General features: G+C 40.2%; 3 protein-coding genes and 1 long non-coding RNA gene across 5 annotated transcripts; 2 read left to right on the forward strand and 2 right to left on the reverse strand.

The window, feature by feature from the left end:
- Positions 1-681: 681 nt before the first annotated feature.
- Positions 682-1,633, reverse strand: LOC135609231 (LOB domain-containing protein CRL1-like). Its single transcript, XM_065102336.1, has 2 exons — positions 1,262-1,633; positions 682-1,178 (listed from the first exon to the last, which is right to left on the reverse strand). Exons 1-2 carry the CDS (start codon positions 1,538-1,540, stop codon positions 813-815), a joined length of 645 nt encoding a protein of 214 aa, XP_064958408.1. The 5' UTR covers positions 1,541-1,633; the 3' UTR covers positions 682-812.
- Positions 1,634-6,168: 4,535 nt separating this feature from the next.
- LOC103982750 (phenolic glucoside malonyltransferase 2-like) lies at positions 6,169-8,046 on the forward strand. The gene has a single exon (XM_009399757.3). The coding sequence runs from the start codon at positions 6,506-6,508 to the stop codon at positions 7,835-7,837; it is 1,332 nt and encodes a 443-aa protein (XP_009398032.2). The 5' UTR covers positions 6,169-6,505; the 3' UTR covers positions 7,838-8,046.
- A 1,140-nt stretch (positions 8,047-9,186) lies between these two features.
- Positions 9,187-17,070, forward strand: LOC135580757 (serine/threonine-protein phosphatase PP1-like). Its single transcript, XM_065106219.1, has 4 exons — positions 9,187-9,653; positions 15,415-15,974; positions 16,069-16,323; positions 16,806-17,070. The coding sequence occupies exons 1-3, from the start codon at positions 9,476-9,478 to the stop codon at positions 16,288-16,290; spliced, it is 960 nt and encodes a 319-aa protein (XP_064962291.1). The 5' UTR covers positions 9,187-9,475; the 3' UTR covers positions 16,291-16,323; positions 16,806-17,070.
- Positions 17,071-17,920: 850 nt separating this feature from the next.
- On the reverse strand, positions 17,921-19,192 carry LOC135611012 (uncharacterized). Of its 2 annotated transcripts, none has more exons than XR_010486406.1 (4): positions 19,060-19,192; positions 18,834-18,925; positions 18,168-18,729; positions 17,921-18,076 (listed from the first exon to the last, which is right to left on the reverse strand). It is a non-coding gene; the product is annotated as an uncharacterized LOC135611012 (long non-coding RNA). The 2 variants fall into 2 exon arrangements; XR_010486407.1 differs by having other exon boundaries at positions 19,055-19,176.
- Between the last annotated feature and the right edge of the window lie 2,339 nt (positions 19,193-21,531).

Genomic DNA, 21,531 nt, shown 5'->3' on the forward strand with positions numbered 1-21,531 from the left:
TACTGTTTCTTCATAAAAACAACATATTAAACTTTGGAGTTGCATAGAGTAATTGGTTTGGAAGAATATTGAGTGAAGCAGGAAAAGACAACTGACATGACATTTTACACAAGGCAATAATTTTTTCATCTGATATGGTTTGCATGGTTATAATGTGACATGGAATTATCTGCACTCATTCTTCTTTAGAACATAAAATACAAATTCAAGAGGAGAGATTGGTTGAGTTTGATGTTCTTCATTTGAGTTAGTGGAGGTTATACTCCTAAGGATTACATAACAAGTAAATTTACACTCTCATGTTCTTCAAGAAAGCCTTTTCCATCTTCTGAAAGAATGCAGAAGCCAAGAGAGAGCAAAATCTACTCTCAGCAAATCCCCCACACTGCATTACTTCTAATTCTGTAGGACAAGTTTGTTCCATAATTCATGGTTATTGTTCTTGAAATTATACATCAACAGTACATGCAGAGTGTTAAAATGATGAGGTAGTTAATGTGGGCTCTTTGTCTACTAGCTGTTGGGTAGTAGCATGAACCCTAAATTCTGCAACATAATTGATCGACCTTTCTATTTCTTCGAGGTGCATGTCATTCCCGAATGTGCCTAATCCCAATGCAATGAAGAAGAAGGGGTAAGATGAGTTCATAGATTCTGTAAAGAACCTGAACAAGGGTCTGGTTCTCATCTCCCTATCTGTGTTCTAACACACACACACACACACCTCATGTATCAGCTGCTGCTACATGATCGCGTCGCATACTCTTCTCCATGCAAAGAAGCTGCATGCACGGATGCATCGATCGACTTCCTCATGAGCGACCCAGATAAGCTAATGCCACTGACTGAAGGTCTTCCATGTCATGATGGTAAGCTGAGCTCCAACTGCTGGCTTGCATGCCGGGAGAGGCCATTGCGAACGAGCCATCGTCGAAGGAGATATGCTCACTGCCGACGTCGTAATGGCGGCTGTTCACGACGTTATCTAAATCCATTGAGGGAGTCGAAGAGAAAGGAGGCGGTGTTCTTCCATCTGCAGTCCGAAAGAAGCTTTGGTTATCTTGCTGGTAAGGGGGTGGCTTGTCTTCTCGAGGAGTTCGATCGGCTTCGGTGCTGCTTCCGAGCCCTTGGGTTGCCTGAGCTCTAAGAGAGGCCAGTTGCGCTTGCAGATTGACGACCTGCGGATCGAGGGAAGCAAAAGCCGGTGAGTCCAAAGCTGTCGACGGCGAATCCAACGCATGGGATCGACAGGGTTGCTTACTTGTTGTTGGAGGGCGAAGATGTGGGCGACGCAACCGTAGACGGGATCTTGGAGCCTCGCCTGGGCCTCGTAGGAGACGGTGATGGCCGCCTCGGATCGATCGGCCACGGGGAGGTGCATGAGGATCTTGGAGAAGTTGCTGGCGCCGAACACCTTGTGGATCGCCGCGAAGTGGGCCGCTCCCTGTTCATGGCAGAAGTAAGGGGCGAAGACGCAGCCCCTCACGCACTTCCTCCTCAGGAACTTGCAAGCCCCGCAGGGAGAGCCAAACCCCGTCATCGTCGTCTCTGCAAGCAATGCTTCTCGTGGCTTACGGAGGAGTGCTGCAGCAGCTGCACGGCTTATGAACACTGGGATGAGGAATAATTAAGGTGGCCCGGTCTTCTCAATGGCCGACAGCTCTCGTCGTTATTTATTGGCAGACTCCTGCATTTAAACTCATCTCCTATTATATTAACAGTCCTTTCAAGAAGACTCAAAAGGGACAAAGAAGTTGACACAAAGTGCAAACCAGTTCTTGAGTTCTGCTTGCTCAATGATTCATGTGTGATTGCTGATATGTTGGCCCATGGTGCTGTGTGTTGCAGGATGAGTTAAACCCTGGTTGAAGGTTTATGGAGAGTAATTGCAATTATTAGTTAGGAATGGGGTGAGAGAGTACATAATGGATCCATCTTGCAGCATGGAAGCAGAGATGAGATGCACGAGGGTGCAGAGAGTGAGCATGCTTGCCATTTGAACCGGACGCCATTAGATCCACCTGCCATTGCTCCATCCATAATGTGCTTGCTTGCCACTGAGAACCGAAGAACAGATGGTTCATGGCCGCACAGTGAGGTAAAAAGCTGCCTCACAGACCTCAAAAACTAATGTGTTCTTGAACAGCGTGCAGCCCTGGATTATTAGCAACACTGATGGATGAGGAAACAAATTATCAAACACCTTAACTGCGCCCACCAGTAGCTTTTTCTCAGCAGTTGCAGCTTCCAGCACATCATTATGGTCTCCGGAGAGCAATAAAACCAACTTAGCATAGTTTATCATGACCTAAGTATGTAATTTAAGGCACTAAAACATCCCACCCATTCAGTAATCATGAGTTCCAATCCACTGGAAAGTTGTGTCAGGTTCATCTCATGGTGTTTAGTAATGCAGCATGATCTGTACAAGGCATGAGCAGTACGGATCATCTTCTCCTCCATAAAAATGGTGAAGGGTCCTACACAGACCACTAACTCAGCTTTCTCTTCATCTTTGTCACTTAGTTTTTCTTGTCCTTCCTCCTAGGGATCTGCATCATGGTGTCCAGATTAGAAACCCTAAATTACACCAAGCTTTGATGGTCATATCATATTTTATGAACTGATCAATTATGTTCTTGAAGAAGAAGAACTACTCTGCCCAAGAGGAGATCTTGTTGTTGTGAGTGAAGTCTAAAAATAATGCTGCAATTGATCTTAGTACTTCATATGAGATTAGAAATTATGCCACTCTATGTAGATGATGCAGGATTCGATCAGAGATTTGCAAGTAGGAGTGCAGATCCAAGATCAAATTTTGAGCATATGATCAGATTAGGGATAAGAACCACTTTCCTAGTTCTTATTTGTGTTTGGACCTGACAAAATCAAACAACATTAAGTACATCATACTAACTAATAATATCATAATTAACATCATAAGAAATGATATGATATTCTTCAATCATACATGTAGCTGATAAAAAACAAAAAAAAAGGAAGATCTAATCAAGAATTCCTCAGACATACTCAAAAACTCATGTTTGTGATCAGATAGAAAATATTAACCTCAGATATAACCTGCAAGACCAATCAATTCTTTCAATGAAAACAAGACTTCAAATGAACCCAAAAAAAAAAAAACAGAAAATTAATCTCATTTCTTCTTTAATTCAGTTGTTAATTGTTCGAGTAAACGTCGATCATTTCCTCAGGTATCAGAACTCATACTGGGATATTAACTTGTTTCTGTTTGTATCTCTCTATAATTTTCTTTTGTTGCTAAAATAAGATGTATCTTAAGGCTTACTGAACTCAAGGGAGCATTCCTGTTGATATGCTTACTGAAAGAATACTTGGGGTCACATTGATGGAATCAATGAGATTGTTCAGCTGAAATTAGGTTATAGAGATGGATTCAGTTATAGCTAGAGTTTACTCAGTTTCAGATACCACAAAGATCAAAGTCTAACAATCTTTTGGAACTGAGTCAATGAAGTTGATGTCTAAGAAGTTTCATCTTGTTCTAATGATTTGATAAAGTGCCAACTTGCTATTGAACAAAGTTGCAGTCAAGAATTAATTTAGATACTTAAGATTGATGGTGTGAAAATTGATTAAAAGATAATGGTTAACTTGAGGAAGCCAACAAATTTGCAGTCATAGCTTCCAGCATCCCATACAATTAAATTCTGATATATCATATCCAACAGAAAAAAAATCCATGATATGGTCTATCAGAAATATTTTCTTCACCTTGTCTTTGTAATAGACTGACTAGTTTTATGCCCACTTGAACTTTTCTTTCCAACATCATTCCACCAAATCATAAATGTGATTGCCAAACTCCTCAATGATTTCATAGGTGTTTGATCAAATCAATGGAAGCATGTGTATTCCAAGACCCTTCTGTTTCCCTATCACAAAGTGAAATGACTCCTCCATGGTGATTTTGATCGCATCAGGCTGGTATTATCTCAAGAAACTTCAATGGTATCATTATAATCTTAAGAAACTGCATCTCAGCTCAGCATTCATTATCTTTCACATGCCTACATTCTTACTCGAGCTCATTGTTTATCCTGCCAAGGTTGCTGCCTCTGCCACACTGACACTATCACCATAGGGCTGAGATCAGAGAAGAAGACTGACTTGCATAAACTAACCGTAGCCATTGCCATGCACAGCTAAGCTTTTGAGAAACTCTTCCTTGTTTTCATGCTTTTGTGTCCATCAGATAACAAGGATGAACAGGAACTCATCATCGGCATAATGTGTCAAACTTCTGTTCAGATGCTCAGTATGTTTGTCTGATACTGTAGGCAACATCAAAGCAGACAAAACCCAGCAATAAGATCATATCATTGCAGAGGTTCTTCATTCTCATGATACATTCAAACAAGATGTGGGGATAGAGTTATGGATCCTTAGATATCTCATTTTAGGTGTTGAGTCCTTTTCTAGCTTGCTCAGAGACTGCCTTGATTGCAGCAGTTGCTCAATGGACAAGAACTGAAGCCCTCCTCCCTCAAAGTTGTGCAGACAGTGAAACCCAAACCAGCTGACCTGCTCCATGGTCATGAGACACAACATGATCCTCTCGCTTTCAAGCTAAATTACAAATCTTTCTGCTGTGAATTGTTTTGTGGATTAAGGTTGGGTTAGATGAAACTGGTGTTGTTCGATAAGGAGGCAGATCTTCCAAGTTCAACATAAAGAAAAGACTCATCTGGGACAAGCGATGTTGTCATCTCATCAAATAAATAGTCTTCTAACCACAGGGGAAGATAGTGTGTGATTTAGACAAAAATAAAAAGTATGGTTAGGGAGGAGACAAACATCTTACTGTATCAGCATCTAAAGCTCAATTTGGATCTGATCTACTACATTAAGAAAGGAATTATGCATAATAATTATTGTTTCGGCTCAATCGCGATTAGCAAAGAACATTATAGATGATTGAAGTTAATCGCCAGTGTAATACCACAGTTTAGTTCCATATCAGACTCTAATATATTGGAACAGTAATTTAGATTCGTCGAATTTATCGATTAGTTATGTCATCGAATAAGATTTATTTCTTTTATTTTTTCGGAAAGAAAGATTTATCAAATGCAAATTAATCTTAAGCCGATTATAACTGAGGTGTTTGATTTATTGGTTTATAACATCTAACATGGATCTAACCCAACGTCCTAAATTACATCCAACATGAATTCTTAGATCCGAAATAGGCCATTGCAATTCCCTATTTTTATGACCCGAAACTGATTGAGCTCAACCAACTTTATTTAGCTATTAGACCGGATTATTGATTTGGGCCGCGTATTAGGTGTACCCGAGTCGGCCGGTCCGATATAAGTAGATCAGCTAATTTCGCACATTAGAGGCTGGCTCGTAGTGAGGGGCGAAACGGTAATTTCGCACAGAAATGAGACTTCTGCAACACGAAACTACCGGCTTTCTTACCGGTGTGGTGATTGGAAAGAAGACTCGGGACCCCATGGACGCTGGCCAATGGGGTCAAAGGAAGTGACGGTGTCGTCGAATCAGGGGAAGGTCAACTCACCTTCGGACTTTTAAGATGTAGAACGTCAGCTGATGGTACCGCGATGGTAGGTGGGTCCCATCCTGGCGAGGCGGGAACTGTCGTCATGCATTACGTATCCTATTGCGGAGATGCGGAGCCGACCATGCATTTGGGTATTACCTGTCCTCTCTTGTCGTACGATGTTTCTTATTTCGCCTCACGTTTCGCATGCACCGTTCTGCCGTCGTGTTTACACGTAGACGATGGCGTTCCACGTTGCCTGCGTCCTCCATCAACAGTAGTCGGTGATTCCAAGGACGCAGCAGCAGATCTCCGCTCCTCCGATGTTACCGATTCCAGCCATTAGAGTGCTTGAGCGGTGCTCGACCGACGTTTGGCCATCGACGAGTCTCTCCCTTGACTCGTCGATTTGTTTCGATGGAATCGAATTGACCTGCATATGTTTGTCGCTTTCAAATCAAATCAGAATTTAGACGGTTCGATTCTTTAAACATCCGCCTGCCATGATTGACCGTATAAATGAACGAAGCAAACATCATCGATTCGTTTACGTGGGGCCCGCAATGTCCTTATCAGAAAGTATAGTCAGAGAGCGTGTGTATCTGCGCAACCATAGCGGTGCGAAGCTACCAGTGTTCCGACTTCGCTTCCGATGGGCGCTCCATGGTTTTCTTTTTCCCACCCAATGCTTCTGCTTCCGGCTTGCCCGTTTGATCTCTCTCTTAAAGGCGTTGCTGCCATCGTCCGCTCCGTCAAAGCACCGTGCACGAGAAGAAAGCGAACGGGGCGAATTACTTGAAGTTATACCTCCCGTGGCATCGCTTACGCAACTGGTGTGGTGATTCGAAGCTGTGTAGATTATACAAAGAGATAAACGTTGCCGAGCGCAGTCGAAATCAGGCCACGAAGTTGTTCTACTTACAGATCCTGGACTTGGTCGTGGCTGAACGGACGATGGTGTCGGTAGAAGCCTTCCGCGTCCTGGAACAGTCGCAGGTCTCCCCGACGAATGGATCGGCGCCGCCCGCCTCCATCCCTCTCTCCTTCTTCGACATAGTCATGTCGCCCGCCGGCCCCGTTCGGCGCATCTTCTTCTACGACTTCCCCCACCCCACCGCCGTCGTCGTTGACTCGGTGCTGCCCCGACTCAGGTCGTCCCTCTCCCTCGCCCTCCAGCGGTTCTACCCCCTCGCGGGGAATCTGTTGTGCTCCTCCAGCCCTGACGACCGATCCGGGATCGGCTGTGCCGACGGCGACTCGGTCTCCTTCGTCGTGGTCGAGTGCGTCGGGGTGGACTTCCGGGAGCTCTCCGGGACACGTGCGCACAGCGTGGCTGAGCTGCGGCTGTTGGCGCCTCAGCTGGTTTGGTCGGGCGCTGCCAAGCCACTGCTGGCCGTGCAGGTGACCGTGTTCCCTAACCACGGCTTCGCCGTCGGGGCGTCGGTGCCACACACCGTATGCGACGGCTCGAGCTACGTGCAGTTCATGAACGCTTGGGCTTCCGCCTGCCGAACGGGCCAGCTCGCCGAACCGGCGCCGTCCTTCGACAGGACGGCCGTCCCCAACCCTCTTCAGCTCCGCTCCGTCAACATATTACCCGGTTTCGACCGCTGCGGAACCGAAGAATCTCCCACCCTTGCGTCCGACTTCGTCAGCGCGACCTTCTGCCTCACGCAGGATCAGTTACAGAGGCTCAAGAGATCGGTGACGGCCAAGTTCGACGAGCGCCACGGCTCGTTCCATTGCTCGACCGCCGTGGTGACGTACGCCTACGCATGGATCTGCCTCGTCAAGACCTTCGGCTACGCCGGCGATAAGATTGCTCATCTAATATTCCTCGCAGATTACAGAGCTCGGCTGCAGCCGCCGCTGCCGATGTCATACTTCGGCAACTGCATCGTCCCGTGCTTCGTGGAGGTGAAGGTGAGCGATCTCGTGGGGGAGGATGGAATCGTGGTGGCCGCTGAGGCAATCGGCAAAGCCGTACAGGGGTTGAGAGATGGAGCAGCCTTAGAAGGCGTGCACGGGTGGGGCGGGAGATGGCGATTTGCGGCGACGCAGCAGGCCATGACCGTCGCGGGATCGTCCAGGTTCAGGGTTTACGACGCTGACTTCGGGTGGGGAAGGCCGGTGAAGGTCGAGATGGTGATCCAGAGGGCGGGAGCCATATCGCTGGCAGAAAGCAGATCAGGAGACGGTGTCGAGATTGGCTTGTCGTTTGACAGGACCGAGATGGATTTAGTTGACCGGCATTTCTCTGACGGCCTCAAACTTCTCTCAGAATAAATCTATTCGTAGAAGTGTTCTTCCTTCCAACGTTTCGTCGTCTTAGTTGACAATAAGGATGCACGTCTCAGTTTATTTAGGTTCTCCGAACTTTATAATATGTTTTTGGTGTGATGATCCTGCTTGCTGCATAGGGATCGATTCTATGTACTGATTGCATCGACTTGTTCTTCGTAGTACCCAACCAAGTTCAAAGTCTTTAAAGATTCTATTGGTCTCCTGATGCCAATGGCAAATATTTAGTATTACGAATGGCAAATTAGTAGATATCTTTAATGGCAAATTAGTAGATATCTTTAGTGTTAGTGTAAACAACTTTATGCCGTGGCCTCGGGGCCGACGCGGCTTGGTTGGGGTCCGAATGATGGGGATCTGGCACGGCCCCCCTCGAGATCGTCCGGATGGTCGATTACGGTGGTCCGGTCGGGACATCACATCGGGAGGAAAGCTTTTCCGCAACGCCGGGAAGATGCAACCTCGCCCTTGTACCTACATACAGGTCGGGTCGGAAGCTCGGCCCGACCCTTCCGATGATCAAGTTAGATGATGTGGAGTGAAATTTTTTGTCTGCGTTTTGTCTTCCCCCCGTCCCCCTTCTCTGATGAATGAGAGGGTATTTATAGGGAAGCTTACTGTTGTTTGGTGTGCCCGCCTGTAGGAGGCAGGCTGATAACATGACACTGGCGTGGCGTGAAGAACCGTGCCTGAGTAGGCGTTAATGTGCCTCGGCCGATGTTCCGGTTCGGTTGACTGAGCACAATCGCGCTGATCGAGACGTGAGGCGTCGGCTAGCGTCAACCGAGTCTTAACATAATTACTATCTTCATCATTTAGTATCCAAATCTTATAAATATAAAAATAAAAAATAAAAAATAAAAAATAATTTAATATTTAAATTAATAATTCACCTGCCCATTTGTTGCAGACGTATCGCACCCACTGCTTACCTGCTTTTTTCCTAGATGTTTCGTGGAGCCCGGATGGACCCACATGCGGGACCAGCTTCGGTGGAGGGGTAGATCGGTGAAAAAAGCCTCGAAACGGTGTTGATCGGATGCCACTAACGTTTGCGACTCTGAATGACGTGGCAGACATCTTTAAGAGCAAATCTGATGTCATCTTGGCCGTCCATTTGGTGACGATTTTTTATGACGCCAAATGTTCACGGGTTAGCTTTACCTTCCTTGTGATTAGAGGAAAACGGATTTATCCAGTCATGAGACCGGTATGCATTTGGGCAAAGTGATCAGGGAAGAAAATTAGGCCTTCGCCTAAGATTGCTGGGCCCGATGTGTTCTTTAAGGGAAAAAGAAGGACCTTTCTCCGTCACTATAGAAACTCGATTGGATCGCCGATGGTGGTCTTTTTCTTTCCTCGCCCGCTCTCCTTTGCACTGAGGGAGGAAGGGGGAGAGGAGAGCGGGCGGAACCCTCTGTGCGATTTCTCTCCCCGGCGCAAATAGGAAGGGATTAGTAGAACCCTAATCGATCGGCTAATTGTTCCATCGTGAAGTCGGTCCGGGGGAGCGATCGCGGCGCTTTCGGCGAGGAGATCATTCAAGGCGAAATCAAGGGGCCGTTTCAGAACCGTCTTGGAAATTTGTACTGCTCGGCACACTGGGAGGAAGATAGCTTCTTGATGGATCCTACGGTGCTGGATGGCATCATTTCGCGGCTGCTGGAAGTGAAGGGAGGACGGCCGGGGAAGCAGGTGCAACTCCTGGAGGCGGAGATCCGGCAGCTGTGTGTCGTGTCGAAGGAAATCTTTCTGCAGCAGCCCAACCTCCTGGAGCTGGAGGCGCCCATCAAGATTTGCGGTAAGCCCAGGCCAATTTTTTTCGGATTTTATCATCTTGGTATGGGTTGATTCGGCAGCGTTGAAATGGTTTTGCACACATCTTGAATTTGGAGACGAAAAAGGTTCGAGTTTTGATGTCATTGTTCTCCTTCTCTAGTCGTCAATTTATTGCGTCGCCATGGGAATCTGGTGATTGAAACTTGAACGGATTGCTGTTGTTTTCATTTCGGTTTCATGGTTTGTTTGGTAGCTTTCGTTAGTTGAACAGCATAGATTTTGTGTTCCAAGTGGCTTCCAGTATTGCTTAATTTTCCTGTGTAGAGGTTGCTGAATTTATGGAAAGGGCTCTTTCTCTTTAAATATATATTATCATGATAATGCAGAAAATTATTATTTCTAGGTGTTATACATATCTGATAATTTGCTGTGGGACAGGGCATAACGAGATTTGGATAGTCAGCTATATGAGTCGAATACCTCGATTTTTTTTTTTAATATAGGAAAAGGGCAAATCGCCTATGCATCAGATTCACCTTGGTTATTGATAGAGTAAATAGGTTTTCCATTTTTTAAATCTCTTGCCCAAATCATGGTGTAATGTGTATCCCCTCTTGCTTTAGTCATTGATAGTCTTTGCTTCTAACCCCTTCTTTTTAACATCTGAGTAGTTATTTTCTTAGTTTTCTGTGTATTAATGATTCAATAACTCCTAAATTATTAGGAAATGTTTGATCAGACAAATTTCTTTGTTTTTATATAGATAAGAAGAGAAAGGCACCTTAACTAAGCTAGTTAGGCACATAGCCCATTATCTTGTAAGCAACATCTATATCTTGAATTTCTGTCTCTCTGAAACCCTTATTAACCTTATAGAAAATCTTATGTTTCATAGTTCTAATTTTTTTAAAAATATTTACAACTGCCTTTGCAACATTTTAATTAAATAATTTGTGAAAAAGCTGTCACCTTGATTTGATCTTCATTATGTCTTACAAGGATCTTTTAAATTTCTCATGTTGGCCTTTTAATATTGGCTAATGGGAGTTTTCTTTTATCTCGTAGTTAGATATGTCCTTTTCATACTGCATTACATTCTTTAGCCTCATTATTCTTTAACCTTATATTTATAAACTTTTGGCAACTCATATTGCTTACAGTTTTACCAAGTGCTATGACATTCTCATTTTCTAACCAACCACTTGTAGGATCTTCACAGTCTATGCCAACCTTCTTTAGAAATTGTGCAATTATGGTTATAGTGTTATTGAATGGGTGCCTAGGCATGAGACAGATAGAAGTTTGCAGGCTTCATTGAGACATCCCTTGTGTATGGGCCTTGTATTCCTTTTCAAAATGCACAGTGCCTAATTGTAGTGATAAAAATTCATTTTCTCTTTGTTTTCAAATAGTAGTTCTATCTGATGAAACTTTTCAGACTAGATTTATTTGAGGAGTTAAAAGTCTTATTTACTTGAAAAGAGAAAAAGAAAAGGAAATACATTTTTCTCAGATTGGGGAACTATACCAGATGGTTGGTTACACATAAGACACTTCTTTTATTAATACCAATTTTCACTTTTCCTATCTCCTTTTTCTTCCTTTTACCTCTCGAAGAAGTCCTTTACTGTTGTTACTATCCAATTTATTATGATTTCTTTTTTTCTTTTCCTTCTACTACCTTTTTTCTTCTTTTTCTTATTTTCTAACACTTGCATGATTCATTTGTGTCCCACTTCTGCCACTTTATTGCTGATAAGATGCAATTCTCATAGTTATATTTATATTTAATGATTGTGTTTGTGATTAGTTAGCATCTTTTCATGGGAGTCATTTGTGATATTTAGCTTATAAGATACTAAAGATCTTATTGCATAATTTAGTAAGGAAAAAATTTTAATCTTATCATTTCGAGGCTAAAATTATAATAGATTTCACATTTGAGTTTTCTTCCCAAAAACTTTAGTGAAATAAGACCATGCATTGACTCATTTTAGAAATAAGATATTGCTCAAAGTGACTAAATTATGCTTCTTGACCATGGCTATAGTAGAGTAGACCTAAGGGAGGTGAATATATGCAATTCTTTTGTTAGACATGATGCTTCTTTCTCCAATCCCATTTGTTTTTATAATTTCTGAAACATTTGGGTTTCAAATGAAGTTCAAAGTCTATTGAGGACCTAAGATGCATGGACATGGACATGGTGAGGCATGTGTATTTGTTAATATGGAGCGATCCCCAAATTGAGGCTCTTCATTAACAAATCGAGCTCATCTTCATACAAATGCAGCGATTGCTATCTGTCCAAATCACCAGAGCTAAAGCAAACTGTCACCAGACACATCAATGTGGCCTTATTTGGTCTGATACCCATGTCTTTCATCCCTTCTAACTGATGCAATGCACCCTCGAAAAAGCCTCCATGGATGTACCCTCTCATCATGACTTGACATGACATCTCTATGAGGGTTTCCCTTGAACAACTGGTGAGCGGCTCCGAAGGAGCTGCAACAGGCGTACATCTAATGCAATGCATTAAGCATGTAGGCATTAGTGTTGAGCTCAGCCTTGACGGTCTCCTCGTGGAACTTGATCCCGTACTCAAGCAGGTGTAGGTTGCATGCACGAAGAGGTATGTGTGTGATCGAGCATGAAGCTGAGGTGGAGCATAAGCTGAAAGGAGAGTGCGGGGGGTGGATTGGGGCCGTGGATCATTGCATTCCATAGAAAGAGGTTGGGAGGGCGCCACATCTGGGCGAGAACAATGCAGGCGTAGTTGAGGTCGCCGAAGGGGGAAATGGCTAGGAAGGAGAGATGCTTTGCTAGTGCATCGGGGGTCGTTGAGGCGGACAATGCAGAGGAGGAAGGCATGGGCCTGCTTGCATTTGGTGACGGAGGTGCGAGTTCGTCACTGCACATGAGTATCATGTGAGGAAGGGCGAGGGAGTGGTGAGGAAAGGCACAGGAGAAGTATGTGTCCGACATGGATATGCCATGTCCATAAATAAAAATATAAAATAAAAATATACACATGAATAAAAAAATAAAGAATAACAGACGTGTTCGGCCATGTCGACGACATATCAGCGTCGTATCCATGTCTGGCACAAATATGCACACCAAATTGGCATGTCTGTGCTTCTTAGTTAATGACGAGATCCACTCTAAGGTCCTTTACTGTATACGTATATGATCGTGATCTTCAAAATGTTAGACATATGATTATGCTATCATGGCTTTCTTTTAGATGAAGTCATCCACATGAAAGAATATATAATAAATATCTGACAAATTGGATTGGAGTCAAACATTTTGATAAATAAAAATGTTTAATCTAAAATGATCATGGCTGTTTCTGTTTGGATAGGAACATTGTTTTTGATTTGTATGTTAAACTTGGCATGGGATGAAATATGCATTCACAGTATGTAAGAGTCCATTCTTATAATTAAGTAGCTCTTGTAAAACATGGGTCAGACTAGTAGTGCTGTAAATGGAGCAAGTTACAGGTTGATCTTACCATAAATGAAACAAACGTTTCTCATGACTGGGTTGGTCTGTGGTAATATAAATTGAAGCATTTGGATTCATTATGTAATCAACGGTTGGAATTATGTATGCTATGCTTGGTGCTACATTGAGCAATAAAAGAATAATCCATGCAGTGATGCCCATGGTAACATGTGAGTTCAGTGAATTGAGATGGTTCTGTGCCATGGGCAGAAGCAAATTGTCTAGTTTATATGGAGCGAGTAGTGTAAGCTTCCACTAGAAATGAGAAGTCTGGCGTATAATTTAATGTGATGGAACATTGGGTAGTTGACTGAACAAGGACTACAATGTGAAGTGGGTATTTCCAAGAAGCTACTTTGATTCTATGCTGGCTATATATATATATATATATATATATATATATATATATATATATATCTAATATCACTAATATCTGTTGGTAGGGTGCTTCTGCTAGAGGATGATAGATTCTTTGGTGTGTTTTCTTCGTTGAGTGAGAGTAAATACTTTCAAGTCAGAGTAACCTGTGGAATGCTAAAAACAAGGTCCAAACATGTGAAACAATGATGATGTGCTGTACCTTTGTAACATTACATCTTGATAACCATTTCTATTTCTTGTTTCATTATAGTAAATACTTCTCTCAGAACTTGGATAATCAACTTTTTACCAATCTCTATTTGACCCATCTCTTACCAAGTTTATCCACAATGAAGTCAATAATAAAAGACGAAAAGCATTTATCTTGCCTTTTGAACTTGTTAGTGGTTTCCCACTTCATCTGATTGCTAAAAATAAACAAATGTGGCTTTATTTTCTTATATCTTCAGCCTTGAAATGGACTTCACATCACCCGACTTCTTAGTTTGATTGACATTTCTTGTTACAGTTGCCCGTTAGTGTGATGTTAGTGGTACTTTATTATGTTATTTCTCTCTATATTTTACATTCTTCATTCTATTGCCACATTTATATTATGGTAGATTTCATATTTGATCTCAAATCAAGACTTATTGTCAGTTTGCTATTGTACTGAATCTCTTCATACAAAGGAATAAATTTGCCATCTTGTGTAAGAAACATTTAAGTGAAGATGCCTAGTTTGCCTGACTGTTGGGTATGATGCTCTTGATATTCCATGTGGATTAGCTTTTTTCCTTTCTCATCCACTTTTATGGTTAAAAAAAAATACTGTGTAAGTAATTAAATTTTCTTCTATGTATACTTTTTACCTCTAGGATTACTCATATCAATTAAATTTACACTTTCTAATCAATGTAACCATATATAGTTTTAGTTAATCCATGGTCTCATTCAAGAAGGTTTCCTGTGTTTTTCTTTTTTTGCAGCTTGTTTCTAGTGTTTTCATCTCAGTGCTTATTATCTTGACTTGGTTTTAAAGTTCTTTTTACCTTCCTTTTCGGTTTTCTAAGATTCAACATAGTTGCATATGTGATAATGGAATATTAGATCTGAATGCCACATGTTTGGTAACTCCATTAACAAGTAGTTTCTAATACGTATAACCACTTCTCTTGAAATTGAAGCTGTGTTAACAAATAGTTTTTGTAGTTATATCATAGCATACATGTTGATCATCAACCAATATTTATTAAGCCAACCAAGTACTATATGGACATGCATAGCTTGTTAATGTTATATATTAAGTTTGTTATTATTTTTTTATTATTTTATTCATTGATACCAGATGATTTGAGTCAACTTATTGCTCCTGATACCAGTATTATACTAGTCCAATTGGTTCACTGAAATCAGTACTTAAAACCATTGTTCTCAATATAGTTATTGAAAAGTAAATTAAAAATATTAGGGGTGTCCTTGGATGCAATTTTATTTTTTGTACTTATAATTCTAGCATATTAAGTGAAAGTACAATTAAAAAAAAATGTTTGGTTATAGCAACTTATTCGTTAAAAAGAAGTGGCGATAACCACTTCCTTATAGGGAAGAAATTGTATATAAGGAACATTGTTGTATTTGTGTTTTTGAAAAATTTAGAGGTAAAATGGTAAAAATATTTCTAATTAAAAGTTGCAATATGCAAGTATAGTTTTAAAAAATAAATAATAACATGTTCAACGAACAGCTTCTTCTGTAATTGGTTTTTTTTCTAATTAGAAAACACAACAAACACAAGCATTATGAAACAGAGTTTGCTCCACCACTAGCTGCGTAAAATGGTCCTGTTAAATTGAGTTGACATTCATTCTTTCAGCAGCTAACATCATATTTCCCATGGTAAACAGGTGATATTCATGGTCAATATTCTGACCTGTTGAGGCTTTTTGAATATGGTGGATTGCCACCCCAGGCCAATTACTTGTTCTTAGGGGATTATGTGGACAGAGGGAAACAAAGCCTTGAAACCATATGCCTTCTTTTAGCCTACAAGATTAAGTATCCAGAGAACTTCTTTCTTTTGAGGGGCAATCATGAATGTGCATCTATAAATCGTATTTATGGGTTCTATGATGAATGTAAGCGCAGATTCAATGTGAGACTCTGGAAGGTGTTCACTGATTGTTTTAACTGCCTGCCTGTGGCAGCTCTTATTGATGAAAAGATCCTATGCATGCATGGAGGTCTTTCACCAGACTTGCATAATTTGGACCAAATACGAAACTTAGCACGACCTACTGATGTGCCAGACAGTGGATTGCTCTGTGATCTTTTGTGGTCAGATCCTAGTAAAGAAATTCAAGGATGGGGAATGAATGATAGGGGAGTTTCATATACTTTTGGCCCTGATAGGGTCAGCGATTTTCTTCAGAAGCAGGATCTGGACCTTATTTGTCGTGCTCACCAGGTATGGATGACCATTCCTCCCCCTTCCTCTTTTTTCTCTCCCTTTAACTCACACCTATAAATCTCATGCTCACTCTCGACGACTTTGTTATCAGGTGGTGGAGGATGGATATGAATTCTTCGCTGACAGGCAACTTGTAACAATATTCTCAGCTCCAAATTATTGTGGTGAATTTGACAATGCAGGTGCTATGATGAGCGTCGATGAGACCTTAATGTGTTCATTCCAAATTCTGAAGCCTGCAGCTTCAGAAAAGAAAAAAATTGGGTTTGGTGGTACAGCTGCATCTAGAACTGGAACCCCTGCTTGGCAGTAGTACTACATCCAAAACTCATGTCCAGGAGTCAAGGTACCATGCATTTTCTTTTCTTTCAACTTCGCTGCCTGAGCAAATTCATGCTGTATGATGACAATAATATGTGGCAAAATGTTAGTTTTTTCAGTTGCAACCCTTGTAAAGTCCGAGTAAACATGAACATTCCAAATATATCATTTCATAAATAAATAAAAAAGAAAACTCTATGAGACATATGTTCTTAATGAGAATATTTTTGTAAACTCAGTCAAACACACATCTCATGTGTCCCTTTTAGGTGGTAAACATTCCAAATTTCCTCTTTTTATTTTCAATGTTTTCAGAGTTATATATTTGTATCTTGATTTCTTGGAAAAGCTTTATAATCTACATTTATCCTTCAATCAATTCTGTTTTTTGGTTTATGTTTCATCTGAGTCTTGAATGTAGATTGGAAAGAATCTAAAGGGCAAGTATGAAGCACCATTCAGTTTATTATTGTGTATCAACTCTAAGAGCTTCCTTTGTGTCAGCAGTGTTTTCTTGGTTCAAGAGCGTGATTACAAGCAATCTTAGGGTGTCTGCCATGGTGTACTGTCCACTGATGGCTTGTTCGAAAAGGTACCAAGCAACATCGAGGTACTTTTATCCTATCAGATTTTTTGCTTGGTACATGTTCTGATGTAACCATGTGAATTGTGGATTTCGTTGATCTGCATAAAATTTGGAGTTTGTGATGTAGAAGAATGTTTATTCTCTTTTTAAGATTAAATGTATCATTGATTGTTCTAATTTCCCCAAGAGATCCGTGTACTTCTTTTTCCCTAGACATGTCTTCATTTATCTTGCATCTAGTTATCAGTTTAGCCAAATGCACTGAAAACAATATTGGTAAAAGGTTATACTACTGTTGCAACCATGAAACATAGCATGCATCTGACACTCATGTAGCATGATACAAATTGTATATGTCCAATGTGGCGATCTAGCGTGTCTACATACTAAAAAATAATATATCTGCTACATCAGCACAGCACAGATGATGTTCTTCACCTTCTTTTTGGTGCTTTCCACAATATTGTCTACTTTTAAGCAGATCATAATCCATAGTTGCCATTATCAGTTTTGCCTTTGAGCTTGTACATCAGCTTTGTAGTTGTCATATCTTCTCTATAGGAACAATCTATTTGGCTATTCCAAATACTGCTGCATGTCTTATCAAAATCGTAGGTCTTTTATGTGATAATATTTCATGGAATTCAACTTTGGTAAAGTTGTTTATTGATGTTAACACAATCCATAAGTGTTTTTTTGTCATATACTTCGAATCAAACATAACACACAAGTTCTATGCTTAAAAAGTTCCCTTATCTTTGGCTGGTCAGTGTGGGTGTAGTCTGCATGCAAAAACTACAGCTCATGGTTATCAGACCTGAACTCGGGTCAAGTCTCCGATGGTTGGTTCGGACCTTAGATTCGATATAAAGTATTTTTAGAATTAAAATTATATATTTTTTATATTGTATAACATTGCATGTTCATGAATTCCTTGACTCACAACCACATCTTTTTTCTTAGACACCAAAGGATTGTAAGAAGAGGAGTGGTATAGAAGATGAGCAGTAATAAAGAAAGGGGAAGAGAGGAGATGTGCATGTAAAAAACAAGGATTTATAATAGAGGAATCACATATCTCGCTCTTCATTACATGCTGCTAGTCAAACACTTAGGTGTAGCAATCTAAAACAAAACAGAGCTTCCTCCAAAAGTCATTGTCCCTTACAACCTTGCTCGATCTCACGTCTCTCTATAAAGCCACAAGAAAGTAGAAGCATAAGACTTGTTGCGATGCCTGATCTTACTGGATAAACAACAAAGAAGCATCAAAGCAAACTTACCTCTCTTTTTCCTTTCTTCTCCAGACCTGAAGGAATTTCCACCTTTCTGCAAAAGACTCGACGAGCGTAGTCGCCAATTGCCGGTGCAGCATCATCAAGATTCTCATATGATATCAGAGGCCAAAGATGCTGAACCTATGTGAATCTTGATGATGCTGCACTCGCAAACATCGACTGTTAAAAGGAATGCTAAGAGCCATTTGATAGGGTTCTCGTTTCTTCTTCTTCTTCTTCTTCTTCCTTTAGGAGGAGGAGGAGAGAGAGAGAGAGAGAGAAAAAGAGAGTGCGTGTGTGAGAGAGAGAGAGCGGTGAGCTTTAAGATGGGAAGGCAACAAAACTACAACAGAAACGAAGAAGACTCTCGAGATCCATGCACGCATCATCCACCATCCTCTTGAGCACGAGGACGAGCACCTACTGGCGTGGGGCCGGCGCCGTAGAATATGGCGTGGGGCCGGCGCCGTAGAATATGACGTGTATGTCCCCACCAACTCCAACAAAGCTTTCGGCTCTACTCGGCTCCCTCCTGTCTCAAACCCTCCATTCCCCATCCCACGAGTTCCTAAGAACGCAGAGAATATTAGAGAACCGAAACAACATGAGAGAGAGAGAGAGAGAGAGAGAGAGAGATCAGATCTCTCGTGGTTATCGAGAACAAACACTTACAAAACTGTTCTCTGTTGGGGGAGGGGTGAAAACGACTTATCCAGCTAAGGATTTGAGAGAGGAGTATGCCAAGAACACAGTCTTCTCTCCCACTGAGGATTCCATAGTACATGAAAAAGAGAAAAGAAGAAAAGCTAAGCCTTTTATGACTTGGACTCGAATGCTTGAATGCAAAGAAAAAAGGAGCAGCATAGAAAGGGTAGGCATCAGGTGACCATAACCTGACCTCCATTCCAACATCTTTCGAAACACCCATGGCCATCGACGTGTGTGCGAGAGAGAGAGAGAGAGAGAGAGAGAGAGAGAGAGAGAGAGGCATTTCCTTCTTCGATTCTGTGTAGATAGATCATCACAAGATGTGGGAGTAAAGAAGAAGAAGAATATTCTCCATGTCGACCATGCATGAATCCAAATTGCACTCATGAAGCGGCATGATTGCTTGGAGATAACTCAAAGGTGGATTCTGCAATCCACCTGAGGAAGGACCCACCGCAGTACAATCTGATTAATTTGGCCCCTTTGTAGGTTTGTTTACCTTTTTCCCATTGTTTTTTCTGTCTTTTTTCTGCCTATGAGAACCAATTTTGTCCTCTCTCCAATCAACAAATCATTGTGCTTCTTCCTAATTCTATCTCAAGATTACACACAAAACCTAATGAACTTTTACTTCATCAACCTTCCTCGTAATTGTACCATAAAAAATATTCATGTAGCTAATATTTAAAGAATCAAAACAAAATAATTATTATTCTAAGATAGTTGCAACATAATTCATAATCCTTTTCGTCCAAATATAGTAGTAATACAATAAAAAGTTCTTTTCGCTATATTCTATGAATTACTCTGATCCGAGTCTTTAATTATCATATCTTAGTCAACTTAACACCAGATCTGAACTCGATTAGCCAGCTGATCATAGACAATTGGCTGACGGTCCCATAAAGATAACTCGATTGCATGTAGATTTCGAGCTGCAATCTCTTCTTTGGATGGATGCTATATTGGCCAGAAGAGATATATATCGTCTTGGTTTTGTCGATCTTGACCTATCAAACCAAGTCTTTTAATGGTCCACAACTTGACTCGATCGATTTGATGGGAAGAAATCACTTGAGTGTGAAGACAATGATGAGAATATCTATCTACTACATAGGACCATCATTAATGGCACTAACTTAGCATAAGATTAAATTAACTGATAATTTAGGGTTAAGACATCCAAGAACAAAAATAAGCACAGCTTTCACTATCTCCGACATATGTTTTTCTTAAAGTATATTTTCTCTGACCAATGGTGAATTGGTGGCTAGAAGGATGTTTCACGCATCCTTTTTAAGTCATAGGAGATATTGTTTCTTCAAAGCTAATTACAAATTGTCCCATATAATTAGTTACTTTAGTATCTTGATTCTTATACTTTTATAAATTATATTATGATCTATATATTTACGAAAGTGAAACATTGATATCCCTATACAGGGTTAAAAGGGTAAATTTATAAGGTTAAAAAATAAAAAGAGAAGAGTTTTGTCGGAGCAATGAAGTTAAATATTTTACTTTCGTAAGTATAAAGATTTTAATGTAATTTTTGAAAATATAAAGATCGAGATGCTAAAGATAACTAATTACAATAGTAATTTATTAACTAAGTTTATCTTATAAAGTATTTTCTTATTTTGTGTAATAAATAGAGCCTAGAATATATTTCTTAATCTTTTTAATGATAGTATTGCGTCATAGCTAATTAATGTTGTATTTAGTGTCTTCAAATAAATTCATAACTTTTAGAAGATTTTTAGTTGGATTATCGTATTATATGAGTCTTCTTTCAAGCATATCTGGTGACTTAATTTGCATTTAGCATCTATTTTGATCAAATTTTCATGAGCTAATAGGCATCACTATCATCGACGATGGTCTATCATCATCATCATTGATTTACGTAATATGTTTTACTAAAATCGAGAGAGAATAAACATATAATTTTTGTACTCATTTTTTAGATAAATTGTTATCCCATTTCTTCGTTGTCCTCATTATCATCGATTTACATCATATATTTTATTAAAATTAAAAAAATAAACATGAAATTAGATAAATTATTGCCCCAAAAATTGGTTGCTGATCCAATTAAATTGTCATTCTCATAAGCTGCTTCACATCCAATTCTAAAAATAACTCTCCACCATTCTTTTCTTGTTTTATGGGTGATTACATTAACTTTGGATCTCTTTTACTTGAGAGAATGTAATCTTAAAATTGGGCCTAATTAGACTTTTCTTGCAACACACCCAACCCTACATTTCTTTTTTTTCATATTTGTACATGTTTTGAACTTGACTTTGCTAGAACACCACATTTGACATGGTTAGGCAAACCATGATATTTTATGTGCTAAATGATAATTTTTCTATAGACTCAAATATTTTTCGACCTACTAACCGATATGCATCGATGCTTAAGTCAGAGTTAATAAAAATATATTTATATATTATTATACATTAATTTAAAAGTTTATTTTATTTTAATTCGGAGTTAATAATAATATATTTATATATTATTATAAATTAATTCAAGATTTTATTTTATTTTAATTTATCGATTAAAAATATTAAGTCTGTGATTGGTTCTTTTAAGAATACATATAATTTTTTCTGTGAAATTTGTAATCCAAACCATTATAATTCATGCCCGATTC

Source organism: Musa acuminata, chromosome BXJ2-4 (genome assembly GCF_036884655.1).
Source record: "Musa acuminata AAA Group cultivar baxijiao chromosome BXJ2-4, Cavendish_Baxijiao_AAA, whole genome shotgun sequence".
NCBI classification, from domain to species: Eukaryota; Viridiplantae; Streptophyta; class Magnoliopsida; order Zingiberales; family Musaceae; genus Musa; species Musa acuminata.